This window comes from Folsomia candida, unplaced genomic scaffold (assembly GCF_002217175.1).
Source record: "Folsomia candida strain VU population unplaced genomic scaffold, ASM221717v1 Fcan01_Sc005, whole genome shotgun sequence".
Taxonomy (NCBI): domain Eukaryota; kingdom Metazoa; phylum Arthropoda; class Collembola; order Entomobryomorpha; family Isotomidae; genus Folsomia; species Folsomia candida.
The window spans coordinates 6,846,455-6,863,783 of NW_019091197.1; the positions used below are offsets into that span (position 1 = coordinate 6,846,455).

Below are 17,329 nucleotides of genomic sequence, written 5' to 3' on the forward strand. Positions count from 1 at the left end.
CATGCAACGAGATAGAAATGATGCATGCAGGTTGTAACAAAGTCTCGCGCCAGGCCCGAATGGATTATGCACATGATGCGAATTTCCTTGTAAATTTTTACCGCTTCCCCGAAACACAGTCCGCCACGAAGTTTGCCGTCATACTTGCCTGGGACGAGGCCTAATGTACACCGATGCGCGAGTGCGACGCCATACCCACTTATAAAGATGCCTGTTCCAAAACTAGCCAGCAAGATTAAAGCCCCAATCCAGGTCACGAATCCGTAAAAAGCTTGTCCCGTGTAACAAACCAGTACATGAACTTCTTCTGATACGTATTGACGACGAAGTTGTACCATAAAACGTAAAAGTGGATTTGATTTGGAAAAACTGACAAACAGTAGCAAAAAAGGAAGTATACAATCCAACCAAAAGTAGATACTTTTCCCCAAATTGAAAATTCTTAGCCGGATGGCGGAAATATCAGCGTCGATAGAGCTCTTATTTGTATCAACAATTTCTGAATGCACACATACATAAAATTAAATCAATCAAACCAGTTTCTGTTTAAATATTTACTTATGTATGATTATATATTTACCTGTAAATCGTTGCTCCAACTTTTGTGTGGCCTCGAAAACATGGATATATTTAGTAGTCCCAGAGTACCTCATGAATACCCAAGTGTATGGGACGAATGACCAAATGCTCAAAGTGAAGGCGTAAGCGAGCACGCAAGCAAGTCTGTCTGGTTTTTTAGTAGCTTCCATTGTAAATGCTTGGTAGCTTTGCCATGTTGAAATAGGTAAGAAGGCGAAAGTTATGGATAAGCAGATTGTTTGAAATAACCAATATTGCGGCTTATTTCTCAATGGGATGGCCCGTTTTGTCTTCTCGTTCCATGAAAAGCAATACGCTGTATGTAGCGAACTTCGTTGGATGTCGAGAACAAGGCGCCGCAGGAAATAGGAACTGTGGTCGTCGAACATTGTGGAAGTCTTGCCTATCGGAAATCCAGATTTGGAATGCGGAGAATAAAATGGTAGACGGAGATACATATTTATAAGATATTGAGTATTTATATTCAGTTGCATAATTATTGCATAAGTCCATACATATTGCATAAGTCGAATGTTTGACGTCTTTATTTCAATAAGGGTTAAGCCCCTTACACACGGGCGATCTGGTTGACAAGCAGTTAAATCGGCTGCGTGAATATCAAATCTGCATGTAGTCGGGATTTATGCACCCCTTCCCCGATGTCAGTGCTGCACTGATGTCAATTCATCGGACTGAATTGATATCGGTGCAGCACACAAATCAGCGTGCTGTGAGTGGATGCTCGCGTCTCATTCTTCCCGGGCGCGATTTCTGAACTAATCATTAACTCCTAGTTTCCAAAACGCCACCCTGTTTCCAAGTCACCACCACATGGGTCAGTTTTTATGTAGTCTTGTAGAAAATTTGCAGAGATGGCACTCGAGCTGTGTGTTCAACTTCCCGAGTTTCATGGCACCGATATCTCTGCCACATTAATTGTGTACACTCTCGTCGTCGTGTGTAAAGGGCTTTAGAATGGTTTGCTCACAGTTAAAAGAACCGGATGATCCACCTTTATTATGTTATTTATTTTTGTTTTGGTTTCGCAATGTGCTTACATATCTATATAAATATTTATGGAGATTAAGTATTCCAGATGCACATAGCTACTTATGATATAAACTTTTACATAATAAGAACGTAAATTCGCTAGAATTTTATTCTATGTCTATTTATATCAAGAACCTATTACATACATAACTTCGCTTACAATACGAAGGCATTTAGTGTAACACTCGGGACTACTTCCAATTACAAATATTTTTTCATCCAAAATTTCAGATTTTCAATTGACCCAAGTTGGGATATCGATTGAGCCGTTGGAATCTATCAGATGATATCATGATCAAGTTGTAATTAATAAAGATAAGTATTCGTCATTCTTAACCGAGCGTGGGAGAAGAAAGTTTTTGGAAAGATGTTGAGCACTGATTTTTTAACAGAATTAAAAAACACATCCGTAACTTTTGTTACTTCCGGATTCTCCACAAGCGTTCCTAATTCTGCTCATAAATGAGCGCTAAAAATCAGGGTCTCGTTTTTCCCGTCCAGAACACATTGTTCCCAGTGGGAAGTGAGAAAAAGTGCGAAATAGTGGGAAAAATGGGAAAGATTTCCCCACCTAGTGTATGTCGCGTAAGAACTAACGTTTTTCCCCTTTCCCACTGATATTGGAAAAAGTGCCTTCTTCACACTTTTTCCCGCTGCCCTGGACAATTTGGTTTTTACCAATCGAAACCCTGCTAAAAATTCAGTTCCCACGCACCGATAAGTCTAGCGCAAATTTAAACAAGTTTTATTATAAGTCTCATCGTCAGAGTTGGCTCATCATACAAAGAGTAGCCAGTTCAACTGTGTGTGTCTGCTTTTTTGACTCCCGCACCGAGATTTCTATGACTCGCTCTCGGTCTTCCCCTCGAGGCAAGTTGAGACGACGGGCTTAACAAAGTGCTGCTCGAAATTGGCGGGCTAAACAACTCGTGAATAAATAGTACATACATCAATATGAGAACCCAGATAAATAGAGCCTTTACTGCTTCCTATAACCTACATAGGTATGTACATAGTTTGCATAATTTTAAACAGAAACAAATTTCATTCGTGGATATTCGTCTCAACAAACCTCGATTTTTACGGTTGAAACTAACAAACAAGAAAAACATTTTTAAAATTTTAATAAATAAATAACATTTCCACGTGTTAGGCATGGATCGGTCCCCTCGTCCTCCTCTGGGACCGATCTCTAATTCTTCTACATACCACATATTCACACCGCCCAAGAGGTCCACACCAATGCCCAGGACAACATTGGGAGTGATTTTGACACACAAAGCCCCAATCTCGGCATTGAATCTATGCATTCAGACCAACATTACTTCAAAATCGTAGTCAAAGATTCATACCCAAAAACATACACATTTCGTCGCATAGCAACCACCAGCTTGGCAACAGTGTCGATCAGTCAGACAGTTGAATCCGTTTGGGCGGCAATCTATCTACTTACATGTAATAATTAAAAAAATATTTATGTATGTATGTACACATCTCTTGGCATCATTCCATTCGATGCAGTAACTTACGCATGCTCCCCCATAACAACCGCCTGCCTCGCAACACATAAGGTCGCTAACACAATAGGCGGGACACTGGATAAATTGCCAATTTTATGCATAAGAGTAACATGATAAAGTAAAAGTTGGCTGTAACCTTTTCTCCCGCCGGGGTTGCGGATGTTATATGAGCTATCCCCAGCAGGGCAAGAAGGGCTAAGTGTAGGTGACAGTTTCTCATTTCTGGTTTTTGTGAATTTTTGTAAATTTTGCGAATTTTGTGGCTGGCCTCTGTTACTCGGTTCCTTGGAATGTTAAATATGTACTGTGCAATAAGCTTCACTTCACGTATGCATTTATTTATACGCGTTTTTACTCGCATTTTGTAACTTTCAAGTGTTTATTATCTCCTGTTTCGAGACTACTGGCTGATCGTGTCACTCTGTCCGTTCCGCCGATTATTCTCGGAACTTATCGAGAAGCTAGTCTGACACTGTGCCCAATGTTCTGGTCATAAGTAGCATGTCCCAGTAACTGTGGACGGAGGCAGGATGAAGTGGATGATTTTCAAGGGCAGAAATTCTGAGACCGTCTTCCTGAAATCACATCGCAGTGTGATTTGTCGAGAATTGTGTGACTTAGTGTGATTTTATTTGTCACCATCAAGCCGTATTACGTTGCTTACATACGTATACATGTATGTAGATGGCGTCTAATAGACGCCGTCTATTAAACTCACAATAAATCACTTATCGCAACACTACACTTTAACCTCTTAAGGACGAACTACACACATTTGTGTACTGTTTTATTTTCCGTTGACGACGGAGTACACACATTTGTGCAACAATTTTATTTCTCTTGGGGACGAAATACACACATTTGTGTAGGAGATGATTTTCCGTTGAGGACGAAGTACACACATTTGTGCACTGCAAAAATTACCTTGACACAAAAATTTCTCAAAAATAAGAGCAGTTCTTTGGTAATTTGTGGAAAACTCGATGGTGAAAAGTGGATTTTTTTCGATATTTTTCTTCACAAATTTCGGAATTTTCCCTATATCAACCAATGTTAAAAAGTGGATTTTTCGTGTTTTTCGTGAAAAAACTCAAAACTTGGAAACTGGGTGAAATAAATATTCCGTCGTTTATGGGAAATCATGAAGATTTTAATTCGTTGCTATCAGGTTTAATTATGAAATCATCATCTTCCCCAAGAGAAATTGTATATGCAAATTAGTAGTATCAAAGAGGTTAAAACCTCAAGTTATCATAATCACAACAATCACATAATCATCACAGTCGGACCAAGATCACCCTCTTTACCGACACGAATGTAAGATATCCTGGCCAGTCGCGACATCGAAAAAATATGCATGTAATTCGGGCTACACGAAGCTCTGTATACTACGTATTAATTTATATTTAATTAAAACTGTCATTATTATCTTATCGGCTTATTGACATTTACAAACCTGCTCAATAGGTCGACACGTGTGTACATATGTATGTAACTTACGTAAAAATTGTGTTATTGGAAATTCCCTGGAATGGCTGATGGGTTTCCCAATTGCGCATATACATATGTGTGTATTGCTAAAACATATCTAATTATGGTAAAAAATGCACAAGTTTTTATGCATGTGCGATCTTGATTCCAAACTGGAGTTACCAGTGAAAGAGCATGTCTTGAAATTGTATCCACTATGTTCCATCGTCGGAATCCAGGTACATACATATGTACAGATTTACATATGTATTTCGAAACGACCGATTAAAAGCATGTTTACAGAAGGAATTACTCGTCACAAGGAATATTTTTGGAATGAATTTCTCGAATTATAAAAAGACAAGATCAAAAAACTTGCCAAAAACGAAATTAAAAATTCAATATTTCAATGAGTCCCTGTACAAATGTTCATAAAAAATGTTCACTTTTCATACTGCGACCCGCATGAAAATGACCTGGCGAAAATTGGCTGAATTTCGTGCACAATTATGCACAAATTTGTGCAGGATGTTGCAAACTGTCTATTTTATGTAAGCAAAAAAGTTGTGCCTAAACCACTATGCAGTGGTTTTCTGCCCAATTCTGTCTAATTCTGCACAGATTTTGTACGGAATCAGTTTATGAAGAAAATTCAGCCAATTTTCGCAACGCCATTTTCATGCATACATATTTCCATGTTTTTAGTTTTAGAACTATCTCATCACGTAAAATGTCTTTTTTATAGAAATTAGGTTACAATTTCCTCAAAAAATGTGTTCCAAAATCTGTACATAAATGCCCAACATTGTGTCGCGAACTAGAAATTGAATTTGCATGACAATGGATGAGGAAATGCGTTAAACTTTCCATTCTTTAACAATGCCCGGAATCATGGGCCACTCAAGCCGTGGGGACGATACAGTGCATGGTATGAAAGAGTCCTCCGTACTCAACATGGTGACATTATTTTGTCACCATTTTGTAAAAAGTAGGGAATTTTGTAAAAAGTAGGGAAATCTTAAACCAAAAGAAACAATGAGATTTTAAACCATCTAAAATATCTGCAGTCGTCATTATCAAGAGTGATGCGGATTCTTAACTCTTGCAAAGCTATTGTAGGGAAGGGGGTCAATTTAACTTTGTCCTACATTAATTGGAAATCGATACATAACTGTGTCAAGTAGATATAAATAAATAAGCGTAGGCGGTTTGAAGTATCGCTTACCAGGCACTTATTAAAAATCATATTATACTTACGTACCTATGTGTGAGCAAGTGCCATTAGCTAAATTGGTATACATATGTATCCGCCTGACACAATAAGTAATGTTTGTATGCATTGTAGGGCTGAAAGCCTACACAACGCGAATTCCATGCGTCAGTCGCGTCGACTTAATATTTATTTAATTATCCAGTCTGGCTCTGCAGAGCCAGAGACTGGTTCTACATAATTTGCCGTGAAGGACAAATATATGTAAGGCGGGTGAGATGCCCGCAACCGACCATTTAAGGAGCTGCTCAGCTCGATTTCGCCCACTATGATTGTGACTCGAGACGAGTCAACTTCTCTTCCTCCCCATAAGGGCTCACCCACATATGCGTTTTGTCCTGCGTGATGCGGCATTTTTTGATGCTGATGCCGGTTTCCGCATTACCCACATCAAAAAATGCAAAATCGTTCACATTTGCGTCATTTTTCTGCCACATTAATTTGATGCCACATCTGAGATTCTGCAGTTTTTGACGCTGCAACTTGTTTGTCAAATGTGAATAGTTTTGCAGTTCTTTCACAAGATTCTCAACTCAATGGCATGATACAATTGGTGGGAAACTTAAGCTAACCTGCTAATCTTACTAAAAAGTTGACACTTCTCTTCAAGTCTTGGAAATAATAAATTAATTTGGTTATTATTCCAATTCATATATTAAAAATGGGCTCCAATTGCGGCGACTAAATTTTTATAAACTCTTTTTCGAGTCCTGTCGACAGGAAGTGCGTATATATCGTGCACATATTTCTACATGTACAATCGTCCCACTAATATCAAGGAACGCAAGTATTGCTGCGGAAACTTTGAGGGTATGAGACCATTTAATTACTTAATTTTTATCAATTAATGGTGCATTTCTACCGATTGATTGGTATATGTAGTTGTTCATTTTCTTTGTTTAGTTATCACCAATAACGCTCGGAGTCGAAACCAGAAGGTGAAGTGAGAAACTGAGCGACATTCAGGCCTGCATGTCAATACCAATGCGACGTTCTTCGGGCGTTCCTCAAAAATAGAATCAGGTCGACCTGAAGTAAATTTGACATTGCCATCGGTCCGTACACGAGCAGGCAGAGGAACGAATCCATTTAAGATGGGTTTTATTAAACTTTATTCGGAATAAAGATAACGATGTGATCCCTCCTTTTAACAATGTTAATAACACTATGCTATTGTTCTATTTCAGTTGGAGATCGAGAGTTAATTAATTCGCAAAATCTACGTATGGTCACTGCTGGTGTTTATTGGAAAGATCTCAATAATCAATTTAGAATGGACAGAAAATTTAATGGAATTGAGTCGGCTCAAATTGATTTTTATATAATAATAGTATTCCTGAAGTTTGCTATTAAATGTGCATATTTTTGTCGAAGTTATAAATAAAATTACAAGTTGCCTGGTATTTAATTTTGATATTTATGTTTGAATTTCTCATTTGCATTTCCTTGATTTCCATTTATTTAGCTTTAATTTTTATGTCGACATAAATAAATACAATGCATTGAGTACATTAATATTTTGACTGAAATTGTTGAAATATATCGTAACTAATTATAATTTATCAAAATTAAATCAAAGAACCAGTGAACAAAGTTTTAAAACCGATTTGATCATGATTTTACCTTAAAGATGCAGAAGAATCTACTTTGCTGCTTCTCTGGGAGAAGCCGCAAGATTTTGAGATGCGCAACAGGAAAATGAGCTGCGGCAGCAAATTGATGTTGCTGCAAAATTATATGTGAACAGTAGGGAAGCAAAAGCTGCGACAGCAAAAACTGCGCGCAGCAAAAGTTTTGCTGCCACATTTTTTGCCGCAAATGTGAACGGTCGTGATGCGTGATGTGACATCAAAAAATGCCGCATCACGCAGCAAAAGACGCATATGTGGCTGAGGCCTAAGTCACTCGAGACGAGCGGCCGATCCAGCCATGCACATTTATGTATGTAAACTAACAAGCCAGCGACTGTCTCTACCACTGAAGACAGGGGTAGCGGCTCTATGGCCCCTTTCTGCTAACTAATCCTCTTCCCTACAATAAATTTATACTTGATTAATGTTATAAGACCAAGCATCGTCATTTTTCCCAATTCGACTCCGTTCCGCCGCATAACTCTTATATAGCATGGGTAGGCCTCCTACAACCAGTGCAAGATAGGCAGTTCCAAACTCTCCACTGGTAACTTATGTATAAACACATGGCCATGCTTAAAAGCATTGCCATTTTTATATATCCTTGAGCTAAAGTCCCATTTAGCTTCTGGTTAATCATTTCCAGACAGACACGGCAATCACACCGCTCTCTGTCCTATATCATATAGGCTATATGTAAGTGACACTCCTATTCCAATCTCAAAAACGCTGCTCAACGCATTTGAGCACGCTCACTCTGCAACTCGTAAAAGGTTGCCTCTCTCCTCTCATCTGAGTTCTCGCCCGTACAGCATGCATGTATTTACATAATTACATATTATACATATATACATATAAATCCATACGCATAAATGTATATGTATAAAGTGTATATAATGTACCTGCAAATAAATGAAGTATATTTTTATTACGTACGCAAGTATATTTCACTTGCGAAATTTCGTAATTGCACAAGTGTTGGACTCTCTACGCCGTGCAGATTGCCATAAGAAAGTCAAGTCAAGTCTGATTTTTTTGAAGACATGTTCAACGATTCTACCACATTAACAACTAAGTATTTCATTCATGTTTTACGATAATTTTTCCCCTAATGGGACAAACATGATCTGGCCCGAATTCACCATAAAACTTAACGGACGAAGTAACCGAAGGGCTTAGACGCTCCAAATGCACTCTTTACTGCGTATTCTTGTGGTTCGATGGACAAAATTGGCCTAACTTTTGAATTTTTTGCAGAGAAAAAATGAGCGAATCGTATTCATACCATTTCGGGTCCATGTGATGGATAATCATAAAAATAATTGCACATGAAATTCACGGCGGAAGGATCAAGTTAATACATAAATTTTTATATTTTGTGCAACCACGCCCCCTGGAAAAATAATGGGAGGAAATTTGGAAAAATGTGAAGTCAGTGCATACTTTGCATACACTCTCAGCAAAAATGTCACTAAAATCGTCTCCGCGTGTAGGTACTATGCATCTCTACCGTAGGGTAGTAATATACCTCCGCCTGTTGGCAAATGAGTTTTGTCTCCCGAGCAGTGGCAAATATTATTGTCAACGTTTGGGATACAACTTATTACCGCCGGTTACAGAATGCATTCAACACGAAGGTAACTTTTGTCTCTGCTGGGAAATAAACTGCCAACGCGTGGTGATAATATGGGTGATAAATTATCTCCGTGTTGCATATGCTTGTCTCCTTGCGGTGACAATACTAGTGATAAATTATCTCCGTTTTGCATATTCTTGTCTCCTTGCGGTGATAAATTATAACTCTGAGGTGGTAAATATACAATTTGTGACTACTTATTTATTTATTTCATTGGGCATCTTAGATATCAGATACCGTCACATTTTTTACATACATAAAAATATCAAAATTAAATTATGTAAACAATTTCTATATAAATGTATATTATAGTAATATTGTGTCCACAAATAATAAAATTGCTTAATATAAGATTATAAGATACAAATGATGCCTTGTCGTTAAAAACAAACCTTCAACTTTGCAATTTTTCTGAATTTCCATACAATCGTGTACAATTAAATCCTTAATATAAACTAAAATTATATTTTCGCCCATTAGAACTTTATAAGCAAAGAAATGCGGATCAAAATATTCGACCGTAGTCTCTTTAAGTATTAGCAGGCACATATTATCGTTAATAAGAATAAATTCAGAAATTATCCCGAATTTTGGGAATACCGGTCCCATTCCAAAACATACTACATAGTTTGATTTATAAGAATAGCCCTTATATATAATTTTACTCGTACAATACACATAAGTATCTGCGGAAGAAAATTCAAACCCCTCAATTAATCTTAGAGACTCAATAATATGAAAAGAATCTGCGAGTTCTGAGATGGAAACCTTCGTCACATTGTCAAATTCAAGTCCATCATGAAGGTCAATATTTTTAAATATATGGGAATAACAAATATTGATAAAGTTTCTATTACGGTTAGCTAATTGAGAAAAATAGTAATGTTTCCCTTCAAATCGCATCGTCCATAGAAATAAGGGGACCGCTTTGGCGAATTATGTAAGGATAATGGCACATAAAATGGTGTTTAGGGATCAGTCTAATTTCTGGAAAAAGTTCTTTAAATAATTTGTGATGCCTGATTATACTGGCTTTCAGACATTCAATAAACCGTTGCAAACGAAATGTAGCAAAGGGGTGAAAACACACGTAAATGTCCTTGTGGCACACCCACATCGTCTTCCAATACTTTCCCGTCATTTTCCCCAATTGTCTCACATTACCCCACGTCTCATTTCGCCCCGTTTCGACATAACTCCCGCGTACTTTGAACGTATACGACTATACCTTTCAATAGACCCCCCCCCACATGACATAATTCAATTTGTCGACATGTGGCGTCGTCTACACGGTCACACGGTCATCGCACGTCAAAATCATGTCGATTTTCGAAATCCCCGTCCCAAAATACGTCTAAAACCGTCGAAACAAAAAATTCGACACCTATTCGACACGGCGTCGTCGCCATGGCGCCGTGACCTTACTACCTACAACGCCCATCTTCGAACTCATCCGTAATTTAAAAATTAGAAGTACTTTGGCGAAAACCGCATGTCGAAATTCGCATCCGTTCTAAGGTTATCGTGGATACAGACGGACGGACAGACAGACGGACAGACAGACAGACAGACAGACAGACAAGACATTCCCATAAAGGGGTTTTCACCCCTTAATAATGGTGTCAGAAAATTTCCTGCAGAAAATATAGGTCATACAAGTAAGCAGAGAAGTTATTAATTTCCAATATTTTTTTTGCTCGGCAGTTTCAATTAAATCACCGATAATAACAGGCAAAAATCTAATAAGGCACCAGGCTTGAGCCGCTTGTTGTTCAATCCGATGACTTTGACCATCTAATTTAACAGGACTTGGTTTATTTTTGGACTCCAGATATCCATAATCATGCACCATTAACCTGTCATTAATAATATTTAAAGTCAGACCACCTAAACTTATTAGCTTTTGCAATACTATTTTAACCTCAAAAGGAACAACCCCTTCTAAAATATCGTGCATAATATCCACCGACGGACAATCGACAAACGAATAAAAATTAAGATCGTCGAGTGGACAGCAGCCTACAACCCCATGCGACAAGTCATTTAAATGGTCCCTTAAATTATATCTATTTCTTAATATAAAGTCAGTGTGATCAAATTTTTCCTGAGCTTCAGATTTTGATGCACAACAAATCCTACAATAATAATTTGCACTGAAGGACTCCATAAAACCTAACAAGGAATTCCCCCAGATTATCATGGGCAAACGTACAAATGGTGCCGAAAAATGGATTGCTTGTCCCGACTAATTTAATGCCTTTAGTTTCTAAAATTTTAATATCTGGTATAATATGATTAAAAATTGACCTATAGCCGTATTTCTTTGCGTCCTCTGAGCAGAATAAGGCTAAGAGGTGGATATTTTTTAACTGTGAATTTAAGAAATCGGGAAAATTACGTAATATAAAATATAAGGCACCAATTTTGTGAATCCCTCTTTTCGAGCCAAGCGGATTTACAGTTTCAAAATCAACGTAAAATAATTGAATCTTAAATAATTGAACATAGGATGTTTTGAAAACAATTCGTTTGTTTTATAACTATTTGTGTCGCTAAAATTTTTATACTTAGAACTATTTCTATCCGAGGGAGTAGTTAAATATTTAGTAAGCTCAGGACAGTTTAATATTCTCTCTAAAGTTTTTAGGAGGGGTACATACATAAATGTTTCTGAAACAACGACTTGTTGTCGCTAGTGATTTCGAATTCTCGTTTCGGTACGGCTACCTAAACTTATTTCTACAGGTAGAATAATCTGATGGTATTTTTTACACACTTTTAGCCTCTGATAAGCAGATTTCACCTTACAAGAAGCGGCCAACAAGCTATTAACCTGACAAGAAAAGGCCTCAAAATCATTTGTACAATCCAATCCAATCCAATTCAATTTAAATCCAATCTTACAAATCAGTTTAAAAATCTCTGAGAAACTATACCTCATTTCTTTAATTACCAAATCTCCAATTGAATTATTAATACCACTAGCTAATAAACACGAACATAAATCATGGAGTAGATCTGTGAAAATTGTAATTCCAACCTCAGTCGATATGTCGCTTAAAAGTTCTAAATTTTCAGGAAATTGTGAGACAGATGTTGCACCGGAAATACTAGAACTCTGCCTAACTTGTTCCTCTTCAAGGTCAGCACCTTGTTCCTCAATTTCGGCAATACTTCCACCACCCTGGAATGCTTTTAAATGGACCCATAAGCCACCCCAAGTATTAATTTCTGTGGGGCAGGGAATATCATGGCAAACTATAGAATGAAAATTTAAATGACCAAAAGCATGAATATATTTTAAGTGATTCTTAATTTCTAGAGCTGTACTAAACAATTTAACACATTCCGGACATTGAAACATGGTAAATTGGCTTAAGAATCTTGGTTGACGTAAAAAATACTTGCGAGTTGACTGTAGACCTCTTTAACTTTGCGCGGAAGCCGGGTCGTCTCTACGTCTAATTTGTATAAATACACTTGAATAAATTTCCAGAATCCAGACAAATTCTTATCGTATTCTGTGGCAAAAACGTAGTGTGACTTGAATAAACAGTCGATGGCTTGTACGGTGTTTACCGCTGCAATAGGCATTATCTTTCGGTCGCACACGATGAAAAATGAAGTAATGTCCTTTTTGTTATCGCCCAGATAAACTAGATTTGGTTGAATTTTCCTATCCGGCCAGGTATCCAAAATTGATTGAAGAGGTGTTCCGACCTAGATTCAGGAAAATTCATATTACCAAAATATATTTTTAAATTAAAAGGAATAAAATATTTACTTTAAAAAATGATATTAAGAGTTCTTTGGCGTCGCCAATATTAGAGCGACTTCCTCGTCCTTGTCCCTGCGGAGCTGGTGGAATAAGGTGCAACAGTGTGAAAAGCGCGGAAATATTTGTGTCCCAGTTTTCTGTAAATTAGTGTGATGGTTAATTTTTCAATCTACCTAACCAGTCCCACGATCCACACTAAAAAACTTGCTTGATTCTTCCAAAAAGAATTTTTGCAGCGCAGGAGTTTTGTTAATTTCCGGTCCCTTTTGTCTAATTTTCGGTGCAGCAGCTGACCAAATATCAACAAAATTTTCTACGGAATTCTCATGCATCAAAGAGAATTCGAAGTTAATCTGAAATGTTTTCCAAAAATTTCTCGGTCGTAAAATTCAATTGCACTTATGTATAGTGTTTGCGTACCAAGAAATCACACTCCAAAAACTTCTTGTAGGTATTGAGAATTTCAAGTTGGTTTGTCTGCCGCAAAATCGAACGATGTGGGAGTGTCGCATGCATGAGTCGCTTTATTTCTTGTTCCTCCGTCTTGGGACATAGGCCACTGAGCTTGCGAATCAAAGCAAGCATCAAATCATCGGCCACCTCTGATTCAACAAAGACAGGTTTTTGCGAGGAATCTTCCGTCCTGGGTAGCGCTCGCTTTCTAAGAACTTTTGGGGTATCCTTATTTAGAGATCTGTGGATATGCCGCAATCTACCTTGAATCAGTCCGCCTCGTCCAATTTGGTCGAACAAAGTATCCTACATTAAATTATCCATATAATTAAAGAAAGCTGAATAAAAATTCCAAATGAGTTTCAAATAATATTTTTACCGTCCCGTCCGCACTACCAGGATAGCGCCACGAAGGAATTACGAGAAAAATTGCTTTAGCAAACGTCTTCTGGTCCTTGGACGTCGGCGATATTCTAAATGCAGAAGGAGGAGTTACATTAAGGGCTGTTTGCCGGCTAAGCGAATTTCGAGTTCTATCGTATTTATTTTGATAGATCATGGTAGTAGAAGCAAAAATCATAATGGGCGCATGGCCAAAAAATGCCTCCAAAACCTTCTGTAGGCCAAAAACTGGCGATATTGACATGTCAATTCTTGACACCTTCAGGGGCTATTATTTCCAAAACGGCTAAAGATTTCTTAATACTACCAATTTGAGAAATGATGGTACTTACATAGGGTTACTATAAAACCGCATACCAAGCTATGATCATTTAAACTTGCTCCACTAAAAAATCAGATGTCACAAAAATCATTATTTTTTACGGTTTTTTGCAAATATTTCGCTTACTATGCTTAAATCCCACCGTACGATTTGGCTCGGGTAATTTTTATTTGGAAGGGCAAGTATACCCATACAACATATCAAAAATTTGGAGATGGTACATTCTTAGTTTTCGAGATAAAAAATCAAATATGTCAAAATTTAACCATGAAAACTTGATAATTTTGCATTTTTTGACTAAAGACTATACATGAACGCCTTATTAAGGGGTGAAAACCCCTTTATGGGAATGTCTTGTCTGTCTGTCTGTCTGTCTGTCTGTCTGTCCGTCCGTCCGTATCCACGATAACTTTAGAACGGATGCGAATTTCGACATGCGGTTTTCGCCAAAGTACTTCTAATTTTTAAATTACGGATGAGTTCGAAGATGGGCGTTGTAGGTAGTAAGGTCACGGCGCCATGGCGACGACGCCGTGTCGAATAAGTGTCGAATTTTTTGTTTCGACGGTTTTAGACGTATTTTGGGACGGGGATTTCGAAAATCGACATCATTTTGACGTACGATGACCGTGTGACCGTGTAGACGACGCCATGTCGACAAACTGAATTATGTCATGTGGGATGTCTATCGAAAGGTATAGTCGTGTACGTTCAAAGTACGCGGGAGTTATGTCTACACGGGGCGAAATGAGACGTGGGGTAATGTGAGACAATTGGGGAAATTTACGGGAAAGTATTGAAAGACGATGTGGGTGTGCCACAAGGACATTTACGTGTGTTTTCACCCCTTTGCGACATTTCGTTTGCAACGGTTTATTTCGGATTTCCAAATGTTTGATATGAAAGATATACTCTAGCCTGACAACGTACAAAATATCTGGGTCACGGTTGTCGAAGTAAAAAAGCATATTAATGCAGAAGGGTGATTTTTACATAATTTATCTGAAAATGTATTTATTAGATTTTGTTATCAAAATGAAAATTTATTATGATGCAAGTTATGATGAAATACATTGAAATTTAGAAATCAATAATCTTGACAAAACATCTACGATTCTACTTTTTCCAGGCTTGCTCAGTAACTTGCTTATCCATCGCCTCCTTTCTTTTCTCAATGGTATCCTTCGTCAATTCTTATCGAAAATAAGATGCTCACCAGGCGAATCATTTGGCAAACTGTCGACGCAGAAGAGTTGGTGGATTTTCCAAGGCTTTCCATGGACGATCTCAGGGAAATTAAACTAGGTTCCTACCAAATCAACCTTGCGCCATCCTACACAGCCGAGCATCTATTCTCTGATGGCAAATATAAACTTTCTTATCACAAAGAGAAAAAATTTCGTAACATCTTGCATGTCAGATTACAATCGAGGCAAAGGTTCAGTTGACTACAAGGTTTATATAAGGTAAAACTTAGAACTGTGTGAGGTTCGTACGTCACCTAAATACACTTTTATAATATTTCAGGTATAGTCCGTTCGATGAAGGCAGCGAGTCAATCACTGGGTGGTATTGTACCTGTCCTTGTGGTGCGCGGAACGTAGGAGCTTGTGCTCACATTTCATCCTGCATTTGGTATCTTGGGTATGCGAGACATCTTGACGCAGTCCGGTACCCAGCCCAAGACCTATTCCGAAACGTCTTAGATGCTAGGGACGTGCCTTCTGGAAGTGACGGAAACGATGGAAGTGACGAAGATGAAGAATGTTCAGAAGGAGTCAGCAGTTCATCCTCGGTACCTTTCATATCAAAAATGAGCATTTGTGGATGCCGTAACCAATAATATGTACACATTTTACAGGAAGCCGAAAGTCTCTAGTGACGGAGTTTTGCAGCATTTTTAGCATATAATCATAAAAACAAGTTATTAAACTTATTAGTTCTTTTGTAAAAAAATCACTATTTTCTGCAAAAATATGTTTTTTATAGGAAAACTCCTAACTGTTATTGTCATCCAACTGTGCATATATTATTAGGCTAGAGTATTTCTTTCATATCAAACATTTGGAAATCCGAAATAAGGCGTTCATGTATAGTCTTTAGTCAAAAAATGCAAAATTATCAAGTTTTCATGGTTAAATTTTGACATATTTGATTTTTATCTCGAAAACTAAGAATGTACCATCTCCAAATTTTTGATATGTTGTATGGGTATAGTTGCCCTTCCAAATAAAAATTACCCGAGCCAAATCGTACGGTGGGATTTAAGCATAGTAAGCGAAATATTTGCAAAAAACCGTAACAAATAATGATTTTTGTGACATCTGATTTTTTAGTGGAGCAAGTTTAAATGATCATAGACGGACTCTCGCTAATGGTATACATTGACTGTAACTCTATTTTTTAATTTAAAAATAAGTACCCGAAATGGATTCACATCCCGGCAAAAAAAATCGGAAAAATAATTTTTAGTCAAATTGCCCCACCCCCTCGCACACAGACGCCCCCAAAGGACCCCTGCGCTGGGTCAGCTTTTTCTCGGCCCCCAAACCAGATAACTTGACCAAACTTGGCATGGGCCTTTCATATGAGGTCGTTCTTACTGACATGAAGTAATTAACCCCCTAGGTCAAAATCTATAATGCCCTTGACCTGAAAATTTTGGCCCTTTTTTTCGTTTTTTCTATATATTGTTCGTGTTTATGAAATGTTATCTATTCCACTTCAAAACCGTACAGAAACCATATATTCTGCGTCCAATGCCGGTGGTCCGGAGCCCTTAGCTCAAAAACGAAGGGTACTTTGTAGGAAGACCGACTTTGGTCGAAATTTCTACAAAACACCCTTAATGCTAACTTTCTTAATGACCGCTGGTTCGATTTGCTTCAAATTTTGGTATGTTATTGGCCCTTAGTAACCCAACATTAAGTTAAATTACCGTAATGTCGAAATCGACCAGCGTGACCTTGTTTCAGAGGTCAGGGGTACTTACTGGGGGAGAAAGTCTCACATAACCCCACATATGGGGTATCGTTGGAAAGGTATTGGCGAGGGGATTCAGAATATATATACTTTGTGGGGTCTTTGATCACCTCCTCGTGGTCCAGGGGCAGAAGAATATTTTTGAGTTTCTCTGTATATTTGTCCTATTAGCTTCCCATCTACGGCTGTGTTAAATTCTGGAGAATCGAGATTTCTTGTCTCTCTGCCCCTGGACC

General features: G+C 37.9%; 1 protein-coding gene across 1 annotated transcript; it reads right to left on the reverse strand.

Moving 5' to 3' along the window:
• Positions 1-2,584: 2,584 nt before the first annotated feature.
• On the reverse strand, positions 2,585-3,460 carry LOC110850083. Its single transcript, XM_022097566.2, has 5 exons — positions 3,286-3,460; positions 3,159-3,224; positions 2,994-3,074; positions 2,839-2,931; positions 2,585-2,721 (listed from the first exon to the last, which is right to left on the reverse strand). The coding sequence occupies exons 1-5, from the start codon at positions 3,367-3,369 to the stop codon at positions 2,710-2,712; spliced, it is 336 nt and encodes a 111-aa protein (XP_021953258.1). The 5' UTR covers positions 3,370-3,460; the 3' UTR covers positions 2,585-2,709.
• Positions 3,461-17,329: the final 13,869 nt, after the last annotated feature.

What these genes read in the sequence shown, in the direction of transcription:
- LOC110850083 (XM_022097566.2), bottom strand. Translation starts at nt 3,369, where the DNA reads ATGAGAAACTGTCACCTACACTTAGCCCTTCTTGCCCTGCTGGGGATA. An exon ending in CAACCCCGGCGGGAGAAAAG is followed by an intron (nt 3,225 to 3,285) that starts GTTACAGCCAAC and finishes CAATTTATCCAG; the next exon opens with TGTCCCGCCTATTGTGTTAG. An exon ending in GTTGTTATGGGGGAGCATGC is followed by an intron (nt 3,075 to 3,158) that starts GTAAGTTACTGC and finishes ACATGTAAGTAG; the next exon opens with ATAGATTGCCGCCCAAACGG.